Genomic DNA, 22,998 nt, shown 5'->3' with positions numbered 1-22,998 from the left:
GGGCAGCCTCAAGGCAAGAATCCCAGAGAAAGCTCTTCATTCAAAGTTGGTACGTCTCCCTGGACCTGGTGAGAAAGGGCATTTCAGGGGAGAGCAGAGAGAAGATGACTAACTTAGGTTGGCTTTTATACCTCTCTGCTTGGCATGGAGCATGGGAAGCAATCCAGTGTTGTTTTTCCTGGCTGGCTGTGGGACAGAAGACGACAGCAGACAGTGGGGGACCTTGCACTGGCATTTGTTTTGCCTTTTGGTGCCCTTCTCCACCTGCCACTTCTGAGCCATCAGCTTCTCTCTGGCATCCTCAGCCAAGGGCTTCTGAAGGTTTTTCCTTTCCTCAGTCATCCCACCAACACTGCATTCCTTGAGTCCCTGTGTGTGAAACTGTGTGAATGCTGCCTTCCCCATTCTTGTCTGTAGTGCCTTTCATATGCCACATTACCTTGACCTTGACCTTCTGCTTTGTTAGAGGAGAGGGTTCCAGGCCAGAGTTCCTCTGACCCTTGGGAGCCTCACACTGCCTTTATTTGCAGACAGACTAGTGTGTATGTTTTGAAGACTAGAAGCCCTGCCTTATGTTAGGGCTTCAGAAAGATGAATAGGACCAGCAGTCAATACATATTTCTAGGATGAATGAATGCCTATGCTTGTTGCTGTCTGTCCACCCTAGGGACAACCTCTGTAGAGGGTGTCTTAGGTGTTGTCCCTGGAGCCGAGCCACTTGGGTTTGACTTCCCATTCTACCACTTACTAACTCAGAAGTTTTGGGCCAGCTATTTAATTTGCCTGTGCTTTATCTTCCTCATCTGTAAAATAGAGGAATAGTAATCCTCCCTCACAAGGTATAACTAAGATATTACTTAACTTGCTTAGAATTGCCTACCACATAGTAAGCCCTCCAAAAATGTTCCCTATTTTCAAGTTTGACCTGTTCTCAGGAGTTTGCCTTTTTCTTTTCATGCCAGATGGGCATGGTCTCCAGAGAAACTTCTAGCATCATTATGACTCCATGACAGTCCTCACTCCAACCCCCGGTGGCCTTAGGGATATGTTTTGCTCCAGGTTCACTGTGGAATGTTAGTAGATCCAGCTCATTTTGTTTCCTCTCTGTTGCGGTGGTTGTCAGGAGCATAGGCTCCTTCAGATCGTTCATTTATGCATGCATGTGGTCAGTAATCACTTGGGAGGACTCCATCAATGCCCGGCACTGCGCTCAATGCTGGGAGCACATCGCGTCCAAGGAACACAGTCTGCCTGCACTTCTTGGAATTTGGTTGTTACTGTTGTGAATGTTTTGATTTTTATGTTGAGCACAGACAAGCTTCTCAATCCTTCTCATACATGGATTCTTGTAGGGTCTTCTCCATGTCTTTGTGAAGGTTTAGGTCATGGCGGAGATGTCTCATGGGATGTCCAGCTGGTGAACTCATCATCTTACCTTGTGTTTATTTCTGGTCCTGTCCTTTTGCTTTTCCCATCAGTTGAGGCCCTCTTCTTGCCAGCAGATGTCCCTGAGGTGACTTCCATCCTGCATTCATTGTCCTCTGTCTGGCTGTTGGGATGACCTTGTGTCCCTTTTGAGACATTCCTTATGACAGCCACTGTTGGGTATGACATGCTGCAGGACACCAGGGTCCAGCTGGCAGGTGAGAGGTCTGTGCCCAGTGTCAGCCCCCCATGCCACCTGGACTGGAGGCTCAGCCAGGCTGCTTGCCTCTGGGCATCACTGTTCTCTGCCTGAGTGTGCATACTTCTCAGACAGTTGCATGGCTCAGATACTTAATCTCTGGGATACATACCCAGTAATTTGTAACTTTTGAAACCTGGGCTGTGACTTCTGCTGTAATATCATCCTGGATCACAGCATACAAGATGCTTTAAGTCTGCTTTAAGTCCCTATTACCAGAACAACCGAATGGATGAACTGATTTCCCTATGTCTGGATCAGCTTCAGAATTCTCTGGGCACTCTCAGTTTTATGGCAGAATGAGAAGAAACCTCAGAAAAATGTCCTCATCTGAAGCGCTTTTGTGTTATTTCCAAGTAGTCTTATGCTGTGAACTCAAAATAATGGATTAATTTCAAACCTCTTTGTCTGAATGATGGATTTAATGAATCTAATTTATATACTTTTCATTTTATGTAAATGGGCCCAAATGAGGCTAAGTCTCCAGGGTCCTGGACCTTTCTCTGGGAATTTCTTATTGGCTCTTCCAGGTAAGACAGGGCTAATTCAAGTTTAAAAAAAATAATGCAAAGCAACAGACTTTTAGACTCCTGCTTGATTTTGTCCATCTTCAACCATATTTGCTCTCATTTTGGCTAGAGACTGAACTCTATCTCTTCCAAAATTTACATGTTGAAGCCCTAACGCTCAGTGTAGTGGTATTTGGAGGTGCGGCCTTTGGAAGATAATTAGGTTGAGATGAGGTCATGAGGGTGGGACTTCATGGTGGGATTAGTGCCATTATAAGAAGAGGGACCAGAGGGCTTGTTTGTCATCTCTGTCTTCCCATCAAGTAAGGACACAGTGAAAAGCAGCCATCTGCAAACCAGAAATAGCTCTCTTACCTGAAACCAACCATGTGGGCACTTTGATCTTGGAGTTCTAGCTTCTGTGACTGTAAGAGTATAAATTTCTGTGTTCCAGTCACACAGTCTATGATATTTTGTTATTATAGTCCAAGCATACTAAGATAGTTAGTAAAGAATTGAACTTTCTGGAGAACACTCCACAATCAACGCTGGGTACTGTGTGCGGCTATTTCCCACAGATCCAACAATTTCTTGCTTCCTGCTGTCTTTGGGAGAGGGCTCCCAACCCAGCCAACAGGAACACCCTTGGCAAAAGAATAGCTTTACATGAAGGTATTAAGGGCTCTCAGTTTGAAACGGATGCCCAAACAGCCAGCAGTGTCTGGGAGAGTCAGCAGGACAACCGTATTTGAGGATCTCAAAGGAAGATATGTACAAATTTATTAAAATTAAATCCTTTCCTATTCAACTGACTAATTAAAAAAGATTAAAGTAGTCTGAATGAGGAGCCTTAAAAAGCAGCTGAAGTTTTGTCTAATTCCTTCTAGAAAGAACAACTCAAAATCGTCTGCCAAAGGCATCCCTGTTGGCAGGCAAGCTTCACTCTTCCTAGTACCCCGGTGCAGAATTCCTTCCAGCAGGTGTGTTCATCTGAGTACCTGTGGGGCCTCCTATCCTTGGACATTCTTGGGGAGACACTCACTCAAAATCAAAACTAATGAAGGAGATGCACTTCCTTTCTGGTTCCCACAACTGGTTGTTAAAACCAGTCCTTAACATTCTCTGGTCAAGCTCTTCTTGGAGGGCAGAGCTGCAGTCACAAGGTGTGCTCACACATGACGGCTGGGTCACCTGAGCCCTGGCCCTGGGGCAGCCATCACCCTGCTATCAGGCTCCCGGCGTCCTAAACCTGCGGAGGAAATCCCAGCAGGCTCTTTGGTTTGTAAAATCATGTTAGTTTCTTTCTAGCTGTGAAAATGAAATAGACCCATGTTACAGAGTGTGGAAAGTTAAAAACAAATGAGTAATTCAGTAAATCCATGACTCAGAAGTAACTAGTATTTACATTTTGGTTTATTTCCTCCTGATAACTTTTACTATGAATATATTTATGGGTATATATATATATATATGAGTATACATGAATAAGCATATGAATATATGTGTGTGACTAGGTAATTATATTTATATAGTGGTGATTATATTCTCCATATAATTTTATGGGCTGACTTTACAAAAATATTGCAGAAACAGGGTAATAAAAAACACTGTAAGTGGATGCAAATAAAAAGGAAGTGTCCCCACCAACCAAACCTTATGTGTCAGAGACAACTACTTTTAACCGTTTGCAACTGTTAAAGTCTTTGGTGGATGAAATCACTCAAATGAAATACTCCTGCATTTTAGTCTCTCCACTGTAAATAGAACCTCTCCCTCCTCTCTTATGAAAGACAAGGAGAGCTGTTCCCTTGCAATCCGGCCTTCCTTGACCTTCCAATCTCTGCCAGTCACATTTAAAAAAAAATCTTTGAATTGCATAGCTTTATTGCATTGGCTTATAAACTTAAATTTTTATTACTTTATCAACTTTAAACAGTTGCCTTTGACCTCCCACTGTGAGATGAGGGACTTCACACCCTCCATTCCTTTCTTCTCACCTATTTTATCATTAGACTATTGTGGTGTTCATCACTTACGCTCTGTTCTCTATCAAGAATTGAAATTTCCATGATGTGTCTTTTGATTTCAGATTTGAAAACAAAATAATTAGTGTTTACAATACTATGATTGTGTGAATATTATTCTGTGCAGAAACCGATATTGTATCATGAATCCTGTATCATTTGTTGGAGAAATATTTTTTAAAAACCTCATAACTTGGAAGGGAGAGTGATGCAGGCAAGGGGAGCTCCCTCCACTCCATGGACGGTCCATGTCAGTACTTGGCTTCTTCTGGAGAAGACAATCCAGCTTCAGCACACTGCTTGCTCTGCAAGCCCGTTTTCTCCCCACACTCAAAACTTTCTCATTTGCTCTCCGGATGGCCTTCTGGGAGCACACCTTTTTGTTACATTCCACCCACCAGTTGGATCCCAACTTCTATAATTTCTTGGGTTCCTTTTGTGTTTTGCTGAAACAAATCATTAAGCGATTCTGTTAGGAAGTGCTTATGGATCATAAACTTTCTAAGCCCGTGTCTTGATTGAATTTTGATTGGGTATAAATTAATTTTTCCTGTGAGCCTTAAACAGCTTCTTGCTCCATCATCACCTATTTTCTGATGATGTTGATAACGCCTCTACTTGCCAGTATTCACACTATTCATTAGGAAGTTGACTGCTCTTTCTTCTAGAAGCTGTGTTCTGAAACTTTCAGGAGTTTAGGACTGTTTATAAGGTTTTGTTATTTAATAGTACTTTTCAGTCTGGAGGTTCTTATCATCAGTTCTGGAAATTTTTCTCCCATTTTTTCCTTTCCATGTTTCCTGTTCTCTCGTTCTGAAATGTGATTAGGTGGATGTGTCCCTTCTGCATGAATCTTTACTGTTTATTAATTAAATTTTCCATTTCTATTTGTCTATATTCCATGTAACTTTTCACTCTAGTTCTTCTGTTGTTTTTTTCCAATCAAAATGTTAATTTCCCTGAATTATTGATCTCAGACTAGTCATTTTTCATTTTTCATAGCAGCCTCTCAGTTCTCCCTGAAGTGTTACATAAACGTCTTCCAAGGTGTCTTCTCTTTCCAGAGTCATCCGTATATTCTCTGGGGTCACCTTTTCCTCCCTGCTGTTTGCTGATGCTGGTTTTCTTTAAGGGCTTGGCACTCCTTGTTTGAGCATTGGCATTTCTGAGTGCAGTGTGCCGGTTTTGTCTATACATCACCTCTCCTCTCTGAGGAATGGTGGCAAACCTTTGGAAGAATGGGGTATGTCTTGTGATCCCTAACAAACTTCATCAGCTGATTTATGGATTGAAACACTGACTGACAAGCCCATCTGATTGGACAAAAGTCGACCAAAACAATTTAAAAACTTTAAATGTTCATCTATGATCAGTCTCATGAATAATGAAGCCTGGCCCAAATCTTTGAAATGAGATGGAAAACAATGGCAGTGGCTTTTGTACCACAGTGAAGTGTGTGGCTCTTTTCAGGACAAAGTTCTGAAAAAACTTGTCAAACACAAAGGAGAGTCGTACACTTTCTGTCATAAATAGGCAAATGATCCATATTTGCTGATCTTGTCAGATATGGCAGGATGTTGTCTTCTATATACACCTAAAGATGACATTTTAACAAAGATTGAGAAACTGTTTTTCAAAGGAAACTCATGCTACTATGGAAAAAGCATTTTTTAAAATAAATGTTTTTGGAAATGTTCCAACCATTATGTGATTTTGTTGCTAAGGAAAATGATATGAGTGTGCTATTGACAAACTCCAATATGTGAAGTGAAAAAATCTGGAAACAGAATTTTGTCAATGCCTTAAGAATCTTCCGAATGAAGAGATCAAGTGTGTTTTAGACCCATTTGTGAACACTATAAAAATGCAATCACTTTCAATCAGTTTGCCAAAATCATCCCTAGACATTTGGGAAGATGAAACTTTCCCAGCCAGATACCAGCAAAAATCTTGGCATGCTTATGGGAATAGAACTGAAGAATGAATATTGTGATTTAGTAAATACTGCCAATGACATTTCCCTTCCATTTGGATCTGTGTCTCTGAGGTGTATTTTTGGTTATGGCAGATGTTAAAATCAAGTATGGAAATACATTAAACCTAAAACCAGATCTTCGAATCACTGTATAAGAAAATGTTATGTCAAGATTTTCAATAAGCATCAACAATATTAAGTCACATTGCTTTTAATTAAAAAAATCCAATTTCTGTATTTTGAGAGAAAAATCACTCATTCAAGCAGTGTTTTAAATTTTAGTCGAGAGTTGCACATAGATTCTCATGCTGCAGAATTTGTCTGTACTTTGTTTTAATAAACTTGTCAGAGATTTGTCTAGTTTATTGCTTTTGTTTCAGAGAACCAACTCTTTTCATTTATGCTTTCTAATTCATCTTTCACTATTTCTTATTTTTGTTTTCTTAATTTATTTTATTTTTCTAGAAGTGAATGAGCATTGAAGACTCATTTAGTCATTTCTTTCTTTTTAAAATAATGGTATTTAAATACACCACATTTTATTTAAATAATAGTTTGCTAAACCTCTATGCCTTTTTACAAGAATTATTTCCATTTTTGTTATTTTAAAGATAATCTGTAATTTTAATTTAAACTTTGATCTAGGAAGTATTTAAGAGAGTATAATAAAAATTTCAATTTTAATGAAAAAGTTGTGGGGAATCTAATGGACACCATGGTGATTAGAGATAATAATTCTGTATTATTGTCTTGCCAATGGGTTTCAGCCCTGGGCAAGTTCACTATGGATTCAGTGTGACCAAAGAAATTAACAGCAAAACATTCTTTGGGGTGAAAGGGTTTATTACCTGGCTTGTTCTCCAGCTGTAGGTCAAGCACTAACATCTCTGCCTCCACCCAGAGCACTGGGCCGAGCTCTCTATAGAGTGCAATAATAGCTTATTGACTACAGGTGTGGAAGCGGCAGCCCAGCAACAGGCCAGTTACATCATCAGGTGGTTTAAGTTCAGTGAGGATCCTGGCCATAGGAACCCCAACTTCCCCACATATATACTTGAAAGTTGCTGAATAGGTCTTGAAAGTTCTCACCACGAAAAAAAAGGTAATTATGTGATATGATGGAGGTGTTAGCTGGGCCACTGTGGTAACCATATTGCAACACATAAATGTATCATGTCAAATTAACACCTTAAACTTACACAATGTCATATGTCAAGCCTATTTCCATAAAGCTGCAAAAATCATCAATTTTAGCTTCTAAAATTTTGACTTTTACTATTGTTTATATTTCTACTCAATTGCACCAGGCCTGCTTTTGAATACCTCTACTGAAGTTTGCTTTGTGGTATTATATTTGATAAATTTTTGCAAATGCTCCACATACATTTGTGAAGTGATCTTTGGGGACTATGGACACACACACACACACACACACACACAGATACACATTAAACTTCATAGAAACATGTTTACATTATTCATATCCTTTTTGTTTTTATTTTTTTGTCTAGGTAATTTGTCAGAGGCTTATAGGGTATCTTAAAAGTCTTCAGCACTTTTTAAAATCAGCTTTTCTTTGTATTTAAATTATTTTGACTGTGGGGAAAATGGAAGTTCCTATGGGCAGGATCCTCACCTGACCCTAAACCACTTGATGGTGTAATTGGCTTACTGCTAGGCTACTGCTTCCACACCCTTGGCAATGAGCTATTATTGACGGAGTCACTATATAAAGAACTCTGCCCAGTACTCTGGGTGGAGATGGAGGCAGAGACAGAGGTGGATTACTGACCTACAGACTGGTGGATGCAGACAAGTAAGTAAGTAGTGCTTAACTTACTACTGGGAGAACAAGCTGGGTAATAAACCCCTTTACCCCAAGAATGTTCCATTGTCATTTCTCAGTCTCACTGAATCCATAGTGAACTTGCCTGGGGCTGAAACCCTCAGGCAAGACATGACTTTTTAATGATGTGATATATAATACAGAGAAATTTGTGACTAATGTATTATCATTTTGGATTTTACCTTTTTTAAACATAAGGTGACCTTGATTGTACTTTTAATGTTTTTAATTTTAAATTGTTTTAAAGTTTGAATTTTCTTTTGTTTTACACTTGCCTTAAAATCGTTTCCCATGATTTAATTTTAAATGTCTCTACTAATTTTACTTCAAGTGACCCTTTAAGGGCAGCAGGTGGTGGAGATTGGGCCATTACTGTGGCTGCTTGCTGTTCTGAAGGAAGTGGAATCTTACTTTGTTTCTTTGTGAGTGACCTGCCTTTTGTATCTGGATGCTCAGAGGACTTTTCCTAGGATCTTTGCAGTTAAAAAAATATCACTAGGATATCTAGTTATGCCCGTGTGGTCATGAATTGAATATGGATTCTTTTCCTGCTACAAACACAGAGATGCTGGATAAAATATTAAAAAAATTTAAACACATAGCACAGCTAGTTTGTTCACCTGCTCACTTACAGAATATTCATCCTCCCTGCCCCTGCTCCACTCTGCCCTGTAGGGATGATCCCTGCAAATCGCATGCACAGATTCCCTGGCCAAAGGGAGGTAATGACAGATAAGAAGGAAGAGAAGCTGGGGATAGAGAGAGAGGCTAGGATATTTCTTCCCACCTCTGTGTGCCTCGGACAAATGTCTCCAGCACATTCTTTCTCTTCAGTGCTTCCTGCCCTGGATACTGGTGGAGCAGAACCCCTCCTTGCATGATCCCTGTTGAGCAGCACCTACCATGTTTCAAGCTCCTTCTGGGCACCCTGGCTTTGAGGTTCTGGTCATTCCATCTTCTCCATATGTCCCTCTGGACTAGAGGGGGGAATGACTTTTTGCTGTAGCCAATCTCTGCTACCATACCCCATACTCTTCTGGGCTTTTCAGCCTTCGAACCACTTTGTAGATAGCTCACTGTTTTAAATCCTTGTATTGAGCTACCTGACATGGTCTCTGTTTTCCTGACTGCACTCTGATTGGGAGTGAAATATGCAAGTTGCAAAATCATATGTTTGGCATATTATGTAAATTTAAAGATATTTGCAGCAATACTATATTATATATAACTATACCTAATGTAGAAAAATTTTAAAACATGGATGGGAAGGATACATTCCACCTCCAGAATAGAGCTGTCACAGTGGAAAGGAGGAGGTGGAGAAATGGAATAGGGGGCAGGACTTTAATATCATGTACTATTTCTTTAAAAAAACTTAAATTAAATAAGGCAAAATATTATCCTGTATTCAATCTGGGTGATGGGCCCATGGTACATTATATAATAGCTGAACTTTCTATTTGTTTGAAATACACTTGTGGCTATGAATGTAGATTTTTATTTTGCTATTTTTGGAGTTCTCCTTTGTTTTGCAAAGGTCTGCACCTTTTCTAAACCAGCTTACCTCTCAGTGTATTTTCTTTTCTTTTGGGTATGATATCTCCTTACCTTACTCTGATATTTCCTTGTGAATTTACATTCTTATTTCATAGACACCCTGCTTTCTTACTTGTTTGGAATGGCATAACCAGAAACTTAGTGAAATTGTCTTCTTTCATTGATGACAATGTGCTTTTTGCTCTACATCTTGAAAGTGCTTCCTCCTGTAATGACTCCAAACTTTTATACAGACCCCCATGTTGGTGTTTTTGCTTACTCATGCCTGTCTGATTTGAGCTGTGTCCAAACTCTGTTTGCCAACTGGCATGCCCTTGCAGGATCTTAACAAGGGAGCACAGTTGTTTTATAAGTGCTTAATCAAGTGCCCAGAGTCTAGCTGGCATTCCTCTAGTACATCATTGCTGCATTAAGATAGGATCTCTTGTCCCCATAACTTAACTCTTAGACTATTAGGAGGAGACATATATTTATGGGCTACTTGAGGTCTTTTACAGTTCTGTCTTAGTTGAAAATAATAACTGAAAAAACCATAATCCCCATAGGTCATTGCTTGTAGAGTCCTTCTCACTGACACCCTTGCTTGGGGGTAAATTTCACATCTTCATGTGCATTCAGACCCTTCCATTCCTAGCTACATTGCATACTGGGAGGTATGGTCCCTGAAGAGCTGGAGGAAGGGGTTTGCTGCTTCACAAGGGTGCTAAGGACAGGGCAGTTTGACATTGCTTTTAAAAAGATGCTTTTAAAAAACAATTCCAGCATAGTCTAAACAGTGATTGCCTGCTGTCATGGTTGGTCATCCCTGAATATCTGAAGTGGAAGAGAATTTGAGTAGATATAGATCTCTTCTTATCCACTTACTATTTGACTCTATTATTTAGTCTCTGAATTCAAAGTGTGGGTATGCCATTGACTATTTGTCATTCTAAATCTAATTGCTGACTTAATAGAAGCTTCCTCCATACCCTGGCATTGGTGCTATGGGGAATATCGTTTTTGTGTTCCTTCACTGGTATTTTGGGGGAATCTATCAAGGACCCTAACCGGGTTGGTTGGCTCAATGTTTCCCCTTGTATGTCTGGTGATTAGAAGACAGGAGCCACTGGGAAGTCTGCAACAGATTGCATACAGACTACAGATGCTCCACAGAGAGCCCAAATTTCAACTGAGGTCTTGCTCCTCCTTTCCAAAGTCTGCCTAGGGCTTTAAAAAATCTAAGTTCTTTGAAGAAATTTCAGAGACACGTTGCCATGCAATCCTCAAGATGTCTTTCTTCCTCTTTCTCAGTGATCCATTACCAGAAACCTATGCAATTTAAATAAAGTATTCACAGCAATACTTCTCAAACTATTTGTGAAGGATTAGTTTTCTTTCTTTTTTAAGGTTCTTGGCAGACTGATACTTTTCTGAAATACAGTAAGAACGAGTTACTGGCAAAATAGAAAAAGAAAGATAAAAAAAATCAAGTCAGTCGGTCACATGCTTAGATGTTGGGACAATACAATAAATTGCTATAAACATGTCAATGCTTTCTTTTAATTCCCATCCATATCTCATTGCAGACCAGCAACAAACTGTTTGGCTGGCAGTGGTCCATAAGCCACACTTTGAGTAGCACTGCTTTGGAAGTCCTGCAGAATTACATTTTGGTACATTTCTTTGTCCAGAATAATAATCAGCCTACAGCGGTGTGCCTGGGACTTTGGTACTGAAGAGAAAAAAATGCAAGGTATATTAGTCTGGGTTCTACAAAGAAACATAACCAAAATATAGACCTATATATAGAAAGAGATTTATTGTAAGGAGTTGGCTCACCTGACTATGGAGGCTGAGAAGTCCTGCAGTCTGCAGTTGGCAAGCTAGAGATCCAGGAGAGCCAATGGTATAAGCTCCGGGCAGAGTCTGAGTCCAAAGACAAGAGAGAACGAGGTCCCAGCTCGAGCAGTCAGGCAGAGAGAAGGAATTCTCCCTTCTTCTGCTTTTTTGTTCTGTCCAGGCCTCCAACAGATTGGCTGAGGCCCACCCACGTTGGGGCAGACAATCTGCTTTACTCAGTCTACCGACTCAATGTTGATCTCATTCTGAAACACCCTCATAGTTTAACACCCAGAATAATGTCCAACCAAATATCTGGGCACCCTATCAAGTTGATACATAAAATTCACCATCCCAGAAGGGCTTCATCTCAAGTCAGTATGACTGGGGCTCTTCAGTTTATTACTCTGCCAAGAAATGTGCCACTTTCTTGACCCTAAAAGAGATACTATTCAGGATATATCAAAACCCCAGTTGTACATTGGAGGCAAATGAGGCTTGCAAAGGAGAAGTAACTTATCTATATGGCTAATAAAGGCAGGAGCTGGGATTTAAATCTAATGCTGTTTTTGACCAGAAAGTCCTGATTCTTAACCATGAAATACAGGAAATACATAAAAACTATTCATGTGATAACCAGTCACTTAAATCATATTTCTCAGCAAGTGAAATTGTTGTTGGTAATATTTATATATACATTTTTGTTCATTCCCCTCCTTATAAAGGTCTGTCTTTAAGTTAGCTGAGGACCTTGTCTGTCTTTGCTGATATACTTGTGTATTTCCCCCCCACCCCAGCCAAAGATGAGTCTTAAAGCTTGGGTTTCCCCAGATGGCTTGGAGTGAAATTTAGTTCTTAATTGCAGCAGCTGTTTTTAGCTTAGTTGGGATAATGTTCTTCCCTTTCTCAAACATGATTTCATTTATCTGTATGGATGGTTCAATTGCTCATGTTTACTTTCCCACAAGACTTTGAATGTTTTGGGTGCAGAGACTGAATGAACTGAATGTGAACCTAATTTTGTAGGCTGCTTTTTCCCGAAGCAAATTACATTGGTACATCAAGTGGGAACACGTTGTGATCAGTTGTCTCTGCAAAGTACTCAACACTTATCATGAGGCTCACCTGGGGGGTGGTTTGGATGTGTTTCTTTCAGTATAACCTTGTTACTGTGGCTGTAAAAATTGGTGTGGCAGATCCAAAGCTTTAGACAACCAGGTAAAGGGTGATAATGGGAAGATATTTACAAAATGCCAATAAAACCAGAGTGCTGAGTGGTGGAAAGGGAAGGAGCTAGGCACCTCTTGTATTGACCTGACTGGGCCCTCCCCAGGTAGTGAAGTTAGAAGAGCCCAGTGTCATGTCTTTCCATGTTTATGGAAGACTAAAATTTTGGTTAAAATGATAGCTGGTGAGGCTGACTTGGTCCTCAAACCAGTGCTGGGAGGGCAGCTGAGACCATGCAGGAAGCAGTAACCAGTGTGGACTGCAGGCTTCAGTCCAGGCTGAGATGACCACTGCACATGGCCTCCTGAATCAGAATTGGCCTTTGGAAAAGGGAGGGTGGTCCTAATCCACATATCTGATTCTCATCTTTAAACCTTTTTGTTCTGAAAATTAACTTGGAGCAGAGAGGAGATGGAAACGGAAATGTTCTTCCAGGAAAAGGTTCTTGCATTCTATGTAAGTGTAAGAATAGATTCTACTGGGAGGGAACTCTGACTTAGAATCAGCTGAAATGTACCCCTTAAAATTGGCAAATGCTGGCGTACTTTGTAACTAGCATCCTGCCATTTGTGATTGGCCCTGGGTGTGTTTGTTAGCTGTGGAGAGCTAAGGGTGGTTTGGAGGCCGATGGCTGGCTCTTGCCTCAGCCATGTGTCTGTTTTACTTTTCAGGGCTCAGAACATGTGCGAGAGTTGGCCCAGTTGTTATGAGTGAAAAGTACCTTTGATAGAAATAGAGAAATCAGGAAGTGTGGCCTATTTTTTAGGAAGATAATTAATTCGTTTTTAGACATCTTGAGTTGGAAATGAGAGCTTGACATCCAGGTAGAAGTGTCTGCTTAGCTGAGGCTGCTTAGTCAAAAGAACATTAAGGAGGCATGTGTCCTACACCAGCTTTTTTTACTCACCAGCTCTGTGCTCTTGGTCAGGCCCTGTAAGTTTCATAAGTCCTACTGGTGGGCCTCTAGGTGAGCAGCTCTCAGCCCAAACAGGGACATGCTGGGGTGTGCTCTAGACTGGAAGGAGGGGGGAGGGTGTCCTCCTGGGCCTGTCACTCCATGGTGTCCCAGGGAAAGACAGGACCCCCGCCCCGGTCCTGCCAGCTCCAGCATCCCATTGTCAGGGTGTTGGCTGTTGTGGGTGTGGTTTGTGGACAGCAGGGTTTGGGTGTCCACACTGGCCTTCAGCTGGCTGTCTTCCTGTAATTTACACGTGTGCCTGGAGGGTCCCATCAGCCCACTCCAGCTTATTGTACAGATGCAAACCTTAGTAAGGAAAGGGGCTCTACAAGTGACTTCTTTGGAGACTGGTAGATGTATGGGGAGAGAGTCCAGGGGTCATTTCTTTCTCACAGAACTATGGCAGGGAGGCCCTAGGCTCTGCTTGAATGCCCCCAGCAGTGGGGAGATTCCCCCTTTCTGTGCAGCCCACTTTACCTCCCTGGAATTCTGTAAGGGGTGCTCTTTACCAACATCCTATAATTGATTCCTCATACTACTACCTAGTCCCCAATTCCAGTGAGCTCTTACCCCCTTCTGGATGGGGTAGCAGAGTGGCTCACTCCCTGTAGGAGAGCCGTGCTCTTTCTGCTCTGGAGAGGCCCACCTTTCCAACTGCCTTTCCACTTTCTCTTCTGTGCTTGCTTTCATCCTTCTTACTACCTCTTTCCCTCCCTTTCACCTTATCCTAGAGCCTCTGGCCTGCTTTGCACTTCTGGGAACTTCTAAGCCCCAGTGGTGGCCTTTCTATCAGAGAAGCTCTGGTCTAAGGGGGTGATTTCATTTCCTGGGGGAATGCTGGAAGCTGCTTTGTTCTGGGACACCTGAGGTGTCCTGAATGGCAGGGCAGGTGTGAGCAGCACCTCATAGGGGTGAGCTCACAAGCTGCAAGCAGGCATTTGCATCCCGGGCAGGCATGGGGGCTGTTCCTCAGAGGGGCAGACAGTTGTACATGTTTGCTTAGAGCCTGGCATTTCCTACCTGCTCTGAGTGCTGTTCAATGAAATACCTGCCTTATCTGGGTAGAATGAAACACTCAGATCTCTGCATGGTCACAGCCATGACGTCTAGTTCCTGGGCAGCTCAGCATTTCCAGGATGTGTGGTCTTTTCTTATGAGGACTGAGAAAGGATTTATTCAGGTCAAGGACAGTATTCCTGCTTGCATGGACAGACAGCTTGATGATGACATGGTGTCCCATAGTCTGCAAGGACAAAAAGGTTCAAATTCATAATTAAATGGGGACAGTGAAGTCAGATGCACTGTGCAGGGAGGGATAGAACTTGAGCTCATTTGGGAACTGTTCAGGCCCGGGGACCTTGGGATCTTCTAACCTTCTCTCTGAGATGTTATTGTTATTTAAAAAATAACACTGGCCATCTGAAAACCAGGGTGGTCCTTTAAGGAAGGAAAGGAGGAATGAATGATGTCTTCTCTCCCTGCCCCCTTCTCTTGTCAATAGGGAAAAGATGCCTTTCCATCATGTGACCGCTGGCCTGTTGTACAAGGGGAATTACCTCAACCGATCTCTCTCTGCTGGCAGCGACAGTGAGCAGCTTGCTAACATCTCTGTGGAGGAGCTGGATGGTAAGGAGCCTTCCCTGTTGGGTAGGTTAGCCCCCCAAGGGGGCATCTGAAGTTATTGTGCCTCTAAAGTGAAAGTGCCAGGTTCTGGCCGCCAGCGGGGCCAAACCTAACCATGTGTGGTGAGGCAGGAAATAGTTCAGAGATAAATTCTGCGTAAATGACTTCTTTGAGAGGGACAGACCTTGTAACCTGAAAAATCTATGGTGACTATTTTGGTTTCCTTGGATACTGACTGGAGGAATAGTCTTCAACTACCGAGATGTATTTTCCAGTTTATGGGATCTTTATCACCAATGGCATTGTCGTGTTTCCATATTGTCATTTATGATGGGGCCCAGCTGCAGGGGAGGTATAAGCCCTGCTAATGGCTGTCTCTTGACTTGTGGCCATGGTGCTTTGAATGCTGCCCAGGTAAGAATCATCTGGAAGCTGTGTCTAGGTGGGAATGGACAGCAATTATTTTAATTGCCTCTCTGTTCCTTTGCAATGCAGTATAGTCCTGGGTGTTCAGGGCAGGGCTTGGGATGATCACAAATATAGGTACATGATGACCACATCCATCCTGGGTCAAGGCTCATATCCCCCTGGGCAAAACAACTCCTGGATTAAAAAAAAAATTAAAAAGAGGAAGAAGGATTTTTTCTAGAATAGAAAATTAGGTTCAATCAGCCAGATATTTGCAGAGGTGCTACATTTGCTGAGGCCAAACCAGTTTTCCCTAGTGTGTTGAAATGCTGTGTTCCTTGTAACACCATTTAAAGCATGAAGTTTGAATTTGATTTCTAAAATAGAGAAGTCAAAATTACCCCAAATGGCCCACGTATTTGATTTTAAGTGTCACGGTCTGAACTGGTGTGCTCTCTCTGTGCACAGTTGTAAGCTTCATGTCGTTTTCCCACTGTGGGAAGGTAGGGAGATTCAGCTCTGGGCCAGTGACATCAAGCTTGTCGTCGTCCAATAACTTTTCCTGCTCTTGTACATTTTGTTTGCCTGCTGATCGAAAGGCTTGCATATTTACACAAGTGAGCGGTGAAGTGGCAGATACGAGAGAAGTAGGGGTGATGCATGTAGGCTGGGCTCCTTAGGGCCAGCAGCTGCTCACTGCGGTCTGGACCGAGACTGGAGGCAGGAGAGCAGATCGGGACCTTCATAGCAGGAGCCAGAGGACATTCAAACACAGGACAAGAAGCTGGCAGTGGAGCCCAGACTGCCTCTGGAGTGGGCCTGTCTTGGTGACCACAGAGAAGGCCAAGGCTGGCTGGGTGTGTATGGCAAGCGAGGTGAGGCCCAGCCTCTTCCCAACCTGGGGAGTTCACTTCCAAGGAGAGTAGGACAGTGGTACACTGTTCTGGGCTGTGTTTATTTGTTCAGGCCCCCCATGTTTAGGGCATCAGTTAGCAGGAGGGCATGGAAGCTTCCTGGGAAGAGCCCCACTGAGCTGTGAGAACAGGGCAGAGAGTCGGTGCTTTCTGGACAGCTCTTGAAAAGGCTGAGATTACTAACCAAATGAAGTTTGGAAATCATCTGAGGCTTTCATATATCCTGGCTTTCAGTTTTCCTCCCAACATTGCCATGAATAATCAAGATGATTTCTCCAAGACAGTTCAGAGCACTGGCCTTTTCTGTTAAATCTGAGCCACCCTGGGCTGCACAGCTTTTCAAGAGCACCGCCAGCTGGATTTCTGGCCCTTCTCCCTGTGCAGCACCAGTCAGCAACACCCTCCATGTCCTGGGACCAATGGCCACGTTCAGGAGCTTGTTTTCCCCTGGCCAGGCAGCGGAGCAGGGCAGGTGAGCAAGCCGGAGTGGAGTGCGTCTCACAGCCCTAAAGGCCAGGTGGGCAGGCTGAGCGGTGGGGGCCATGAGGGTTCCTGGGGCAGAGAAGCCAGCCTTTATGGCCAGCTGGTGAAGACCTTTGCAATGGTAATCGAGGCTCTCAGCCTGACAAGGGCCATTTATTTTCTGATGGAAGTGTCCTTCTGCTTATTTATTTACTTCTGGCCAAGGTGAATCCTGAGTCGTGGCTGCTCAGGCTTTATTACGGGCATCTTGGGGCCCCCGGGCAGCCTGTGCGATGTGTGCAGAGCATAGAGCAGGCAGGTGTGGTATGAAAAGCATGCGGCCCGGATCTGTTCACAGGACTGCAGCTTGATTCTTGGGGAAGCCCAAGGTTCTGAGGCTTTGCCCATGCATGTGGCACAGGGAGTTGGGGTACAGAACAATGATGGACATGTCCCTGCCCTGGCATCCAGTCACAAGCTGGTTCTCCTCCTGCTTCTTCTCTACCTCTTGGTTGTGACCACTCGTCGCATATGGGCCTCACCTTCTGCCTCCTCCTTCTGCACTGTTCTCCTGGGGTTGGTTTGTTACCCTCCCCGCAGGGTCTAGGCGTCACCACCTTGAGGTGGACACCTTCAATCCTTGCCTCCCTCCTGAATTTTATACCTGCTACCTCCATCCTCTGTAGGCATCCCACGACTTCCTTGAACTCCAAAGCAGAATGGATTTTCATTTTTCTTCAGAACTTCCCCTACCCTGAGTTTTTCTCAGGAAATTATATCCCAGCATGCCCAGTCAGCCTCACCTGTAACCTGGCTGTCATTCCCAGTTCCTCCTTACCTCCTATTCTCCACATATGACTGGCTAAGACCTGCAGATCTTGACCTCTCAGCTTATTTTACTAACTCCTCCTGTCTGACCATGCCGCTGTTGCCTTGGGCCGGTCGCTGGGACTGACCTCCTTGGGCCTCGCCTAGGAGAGCGCCACAAGCCAGTCCAGTTCATGTCACCATGAGGGAGGGATATTTCTCACATATACACTAATGAGCTTAACCCTCTGCTTACTGCTTTTTTTCTTCTTGTCTTACAAATATGGAAATATATATATATATATATATTTAATACCCCTTTAATCTTTTAAGAAATATTCACACTGCAGAGGCTTTGGACAGGACAGCAAACACCTACATGCTCATCTAATTATTAATATTGCCATGTTTGCTTTTTTTGTCTCAGACTTTCTCCCAACACACACACACACACACACACACATGCACACACACGTGCACAAGTTTTCATAGTTTTAGAATTTTAATTTGGTTCTTCTTTTATAATTTCCATTTCTCTGCTGAAATACTCTGAGTTTACTCATTAAAACAAATTTTTCTTTAATTCTTTCAGCATATTTTCTTGTATTCATAATAGTCTTTAAAGTCTTCTGGTACCAAATCCAATGTCTAGGCTTTTGGCCATCTTGGGGTTAGTTTCTATTGTCTTTCTTGCTTTAGATTATGGTTAGATTTTCTTGTTTGTCTGCATGCCTATTAATATTTGACTGAACATTGTGAGTGCTGTGTTATAGAGACTGTGTTCTGTTATCTTCCTTTGAAGAGGGCTGATGTGTGCTCTAGTAGGCAGTTGAGTTACTAGCTGACAACCTTCAACTTGTGTAATTTTGGGTGGAGCTGTAGACATCCCAAGGTGTCTCCCAAGTCCCCCTAACTTGGCAGACTCTGAGCCTCCAGACTGTCTTCGTTGTGGATCTTGTCAGGGCTTGGTGTTAGGTTTTGGGCAGGTGGGATCTAAAGCTGGCCTCCAGAGTGTGTTTGGTACTTTGAAGAGGTGGTCTTCCAAGGCCTCAGCTGGATGCCTGGGGTTACTAGTGAGGTTTTCAGACAGTTCCTAGTGCTGCTTAAATTCTAGTATGTGTTTTCTGTTCTCAATCTCATGGCAGCTGCTTCCTGGTAAGCCTTGATTTAATCTCAATTTGTACACAGGTAGCCCAGCCTTCAGCCAAATATTTATAGGAAACCCACACACCACAGGCTTCTGGGGCCCACTTTCCACATAGTTTCCTTCTCTCTGCTAGCTAACCCCACAGATTCTAGCCCCTTCAAGCCACCCCAAAGCACAAACTGTGGTTGGGAAATTTCCCCAGGCAGAGCACCTCCGTTTGAGTCCCCTTTGTCACTGCAAATGCAATCCTGTGCTTTCTATTGTTTTCTGCCCCAAAACTGCTGCTTTATGTATTTTCTTCAGTTTTATGGTTGTTGTGCACAATGGCAGGGTTATTCTTGTACCATTTACTTTGTCATAGCAGAAGTCTATTATTAATAATTTTATTTTGTTCTTTTACCTGAACCAGTTAAAAGTAATTTTCACCCGTCGCAGCACTTTACCCTTTAACACCTCACTTTTGCTGATGATTCTTAAACGGCTCTCCACAGAGTTCAGCTGTGTTAGCTAAAGCAAAATGGTAACAACGCATATGGACTCCCATATGGCCTGGACCTTTCTTTTTGTCTGCTTTGACTTCCTGCATGCCTTCCAGATGGTTCTCTGCTGCCTCAAGATCTCTGCTGTTTCTCTACCTTTCTTCTCTGCCTCTCTGTCAGTAGTGTTCTGTCTTCTGGGGAACAGCTATTCACCTGTTGTTACATTATCAGATCATCACAGCTGCAGTTTATTGAGTACTTACTATGTGCTAGGAATTGTTCAAATGTTTTATGTGAATATGTGGTTTTATCCTTTTCAATAATCCTAAGGGGGGTACTGTTATGAACCCTCTTTATGCAAATGTGGACAATGAAGATGTTAAATAATCTTGTGCAAGGTTATATAATTAGCATGTGTTGAACAGGGTTGCAAACTGCCACCTGGCTTCAGAGCCCATGCTTTTTAACTTTTTGGCTCTGAACCCTGATAGATAAGACCATTTGTGCCTTCCCTGCACCCTCATGTCACTATCATATATGTCACTGCCACTACTGTGACACATGGGTGAGAACTTGGCTGATTAATCAAACTTTCAGTGGGTGGAGAGATATTTTTAAAGCTCTGTGTGAGCCCAGCATGCTCCTCACTGAAAGCAAGGGTGCACTGCAGCCCAGAGAAGGGCTGGATGGAGTTCATGCTAGCAGGGGGCTGGCTCCTGTGTCATGAGCTTAGAAGGTCCCCATCCCACCCAACCCATGTGGCTCCTCATATGTTTCTGGTAAAGAAGACTCCTATCCTTAGATCTCCATTTTATTTCTCCTCTACTTTTGCTGGTTGATTAAAAAATCCCAGAGACACTCCCCACTTGCCTTTTTTTTGAGACACTTGCCACTATAGACTTTTCAAGAGGGTTTTTAAGAAGGCAGAGACATTACTGTCACAAGAAGATATGCTCACAGCTCTTACCTGAAAAGGCCGATGGCTTGAAGTTCTTGCCTCCAGAGGAGGTGGTAAAACCTACACAAAGAAACCACATCAGGCAACCAGAGTGGCAGTGCCAGATATATAGCTCTCCAAGCTGGGAATTAGCCTCACAACCTGGGGCTTTTATCTACCTCGGTATCTTTCTCCTGGAGGCTTGACCTGTCTTTGAGCTTGGAGAGGGAAGTCTTTTGCGGAGAGCTGTGAAGCTTTGTGAGCAGAGTGAAGGAGGGATTTCTCTGATGGTAGCTGCTTCCAAGGACCCACTCTCTAAAGGGACATTTGCCTAAGTCTTGTGGTCTCCTGCATCTTGTTCTGAAAGTGCATTTTGATAGCTTTGTCTAAGAAGGAAACTTGAGTGCCGGCCCTGCTACTTTCATCTTATCCATTTGCAATTTGTATGCCACCTGCTTCCAAATGTGATTGAGACATCATATGATAAAGGAAGAAACACAGACTGCAAAGGCTGTCAGAATAAAAATAGTGAGTAAAAATGCACATACAAAGAGGAAGAAAAATAAATGACAGCCCCTGAAACTAATAATACAATTACCTTGAATGAATGCGACAGTTAGCTCCAAGCTTCCCATGATTGGGGCGAAAAGGTAACACAAGTTACCTTATTCCAGTGACATCCTTCAAATGTCCCATTGGAAGAATAGTCTTCTCATCTGTATTTTAAATAGGAGCCCTATGGGTTATAATAAATACACATTATTTTGTATTGTTATTTCAGAGAGGCTGGTGACTTTTGACTTTTTGCTCACCCTCAAATTTCTGAGGACTTTTTAAAACCTATTTCCACTCGTAATAGTATCTTATGATGGCAGTGATTCTCAGTGAAAAATAAAGTGCTAATCTTAGACTCTCCAGATGCAGCAGATGAGGGCAGGTTATAGTTTAAAAAGCCTTCCCACCAGATGATTCTGAGTACCCCTTGTAGAGCATGTTTCTCTGGTTCCTACTCCTAAGAGCCCTGCTTGAGATAGCAGAAGTGATATCTTGGCATGAAAGTTCAAGAACCTATGTCATAAAGCATGAGCTTGACTTGGGATATTTGAGGAACAAGAGTTACTAACCATTCATCTCTCATAGTATGACCTTGATATTGTTGCTGTGGAGTTTTCCACTATGAACAGTGATGCATCCTAATAGATCTACTAGGGTAATTAAGCCCCATAGTGCTTCTGCAGATAATTAAATAGGTTAACCTGTTGAGTAGAATTGTTCAGCATTATCCACCTGGATGCTGAAGAGAGTTTGCCAAAACTCATCATTTTGTTGTTGGCTTCATTGATATGGAATTGGCCAACAGCAGGTTCAAGTGTTTCCTGGGATAACTCAGGGATGTAATATTAGCAGTATGTTCTAGCAGGGATGGCCCACTGGTCTCTCCTCTTCACAGTGGCATTCAGGGCATTTCATTTACATACTGCTCCAAATCATTTAAAAACAGGTGGTGAGCTAGGACACAGCCATTTAGAAAACACATTTTCTCTATTAAGATGGTTATTTCTATTTTCTCTTACATTGACTTGTATTGCTATATTGCTATGTAACAAATGACTTCAAACTTACTGGTTCAAAACAAAAAACATTTTTATCTCATAGTTTCTACAGATCAGGAACTCAGGAAGGCATAAATGGCTGGTTTGGGTCAATGTCACAAGGTTGCAGTCAAGATATTTGTTGGATCTTGTGGATAAAATGAGAGTTCCTGTGGCCACGATTCTCACCTGGCACTGGTTGACTATCTCACTGCACACCTGTTGTCTCTATATAAAGACATGTCTCTATATAAAAACATGGCTGTTGTCTCTATATAAAGAGCTCCACCCAGTGCTCTGGGCACGACACAGTGGCACGGCTGTAAGGCAGCAGGAAAGCAGAGCAGAGGCTGGAGTGGTGGCAGTGCCGAGGACAGAGGCCCCAGAGGATGGCTGTGTGGGACGGCTGTACGGACAGAGGGGCCCAAGGACGGCTTGCTGCATACAGACTTGCTCTGAGTGAATGGGATTCTAGTGACTGATCTGCCACCTGGAAATAAAGTTGGGTATAACCCTTTCACCCCAAGAATGTTTTGCTGTCAGTTTCTTTGGTCACACTGAATCCATAGCGAACCTGCCTGAAACCCATTGGCAAGGCAATTGGCGAAAGTCGGCAGGGTTCATTGTTGACCAAGGAAAAGACAGGCTGCCCTTATGGGAGGGGTGCTTCAGTGGTCTGTGCCTGTGAATGGGGAGGCAGTGGATCATTCCACAGTGGGTATGTGGTCCAAGGTGGCTTGCCTTCTAAAATACTGAGCCCCACCCCAGGACTGGAGGCAAGTGGAGGTGACACCTGAGACTGTAGGGGTGGCCCTTGGTATAGTAAGCAGATCCTTTGAGAAGCAGAGTGCCTGTGAGGCAGTGGAGACTGTGGGTTGGCTGCTTCTCACAGTATTAAAAAGGTCTACAGAGGAGACCCAAGGAATGGCAGCATCAGAATGTGAGCTGCAGATTTCTGTTGATGCCTGAGGAGGGAAAAGGTATTGATGTGGGAGGAGGTGGCACAAAAGGGCCGGCAGCAAGGTGCCATT

At 42.9% G+C, this 22,998-nt stretch overlaps 1 protein-coding gene across 1 annotated transcript in view; it reads left to right on the top strand.

The window, feature by feature from the left end:
• CALN1 (calneuron 1) overlaps positions 1 to 22,998 on the top strand; it is a 481,060-nt gene that overhangs the window by 25,429 nt on the left and 432,633 nt on the right. The window contains exon 2 of the mRNA XM_037003059.2: positions 15,100 to 15,224. Coding sequence (XP_036858954.1) covers positions 15,107 to 15,224 — 118 coding nt within the window. The 5' untranslated portion in view covers positions 15,100 to 15,106. The remainder of the gene's footprint in view (positions 1 to 15,099; positions 15,225 to 22,998) is intronic.

Source organism: Manis javanica, chromosome 10 (genome assembly GCF_040802235.1).
Source record: "Manis javanica isolate MJ-LG chromosome 10, MJ_LKY, whole genome shotgun sequence".
NCBI lineage: Eukaryota > Metazoa > Chordata > Mammalia > Pholidota > Manidae > Manis > Manis javanica.
This window is presented reverse-complemented; position numbering and strand designations above follow the sequence as displayed.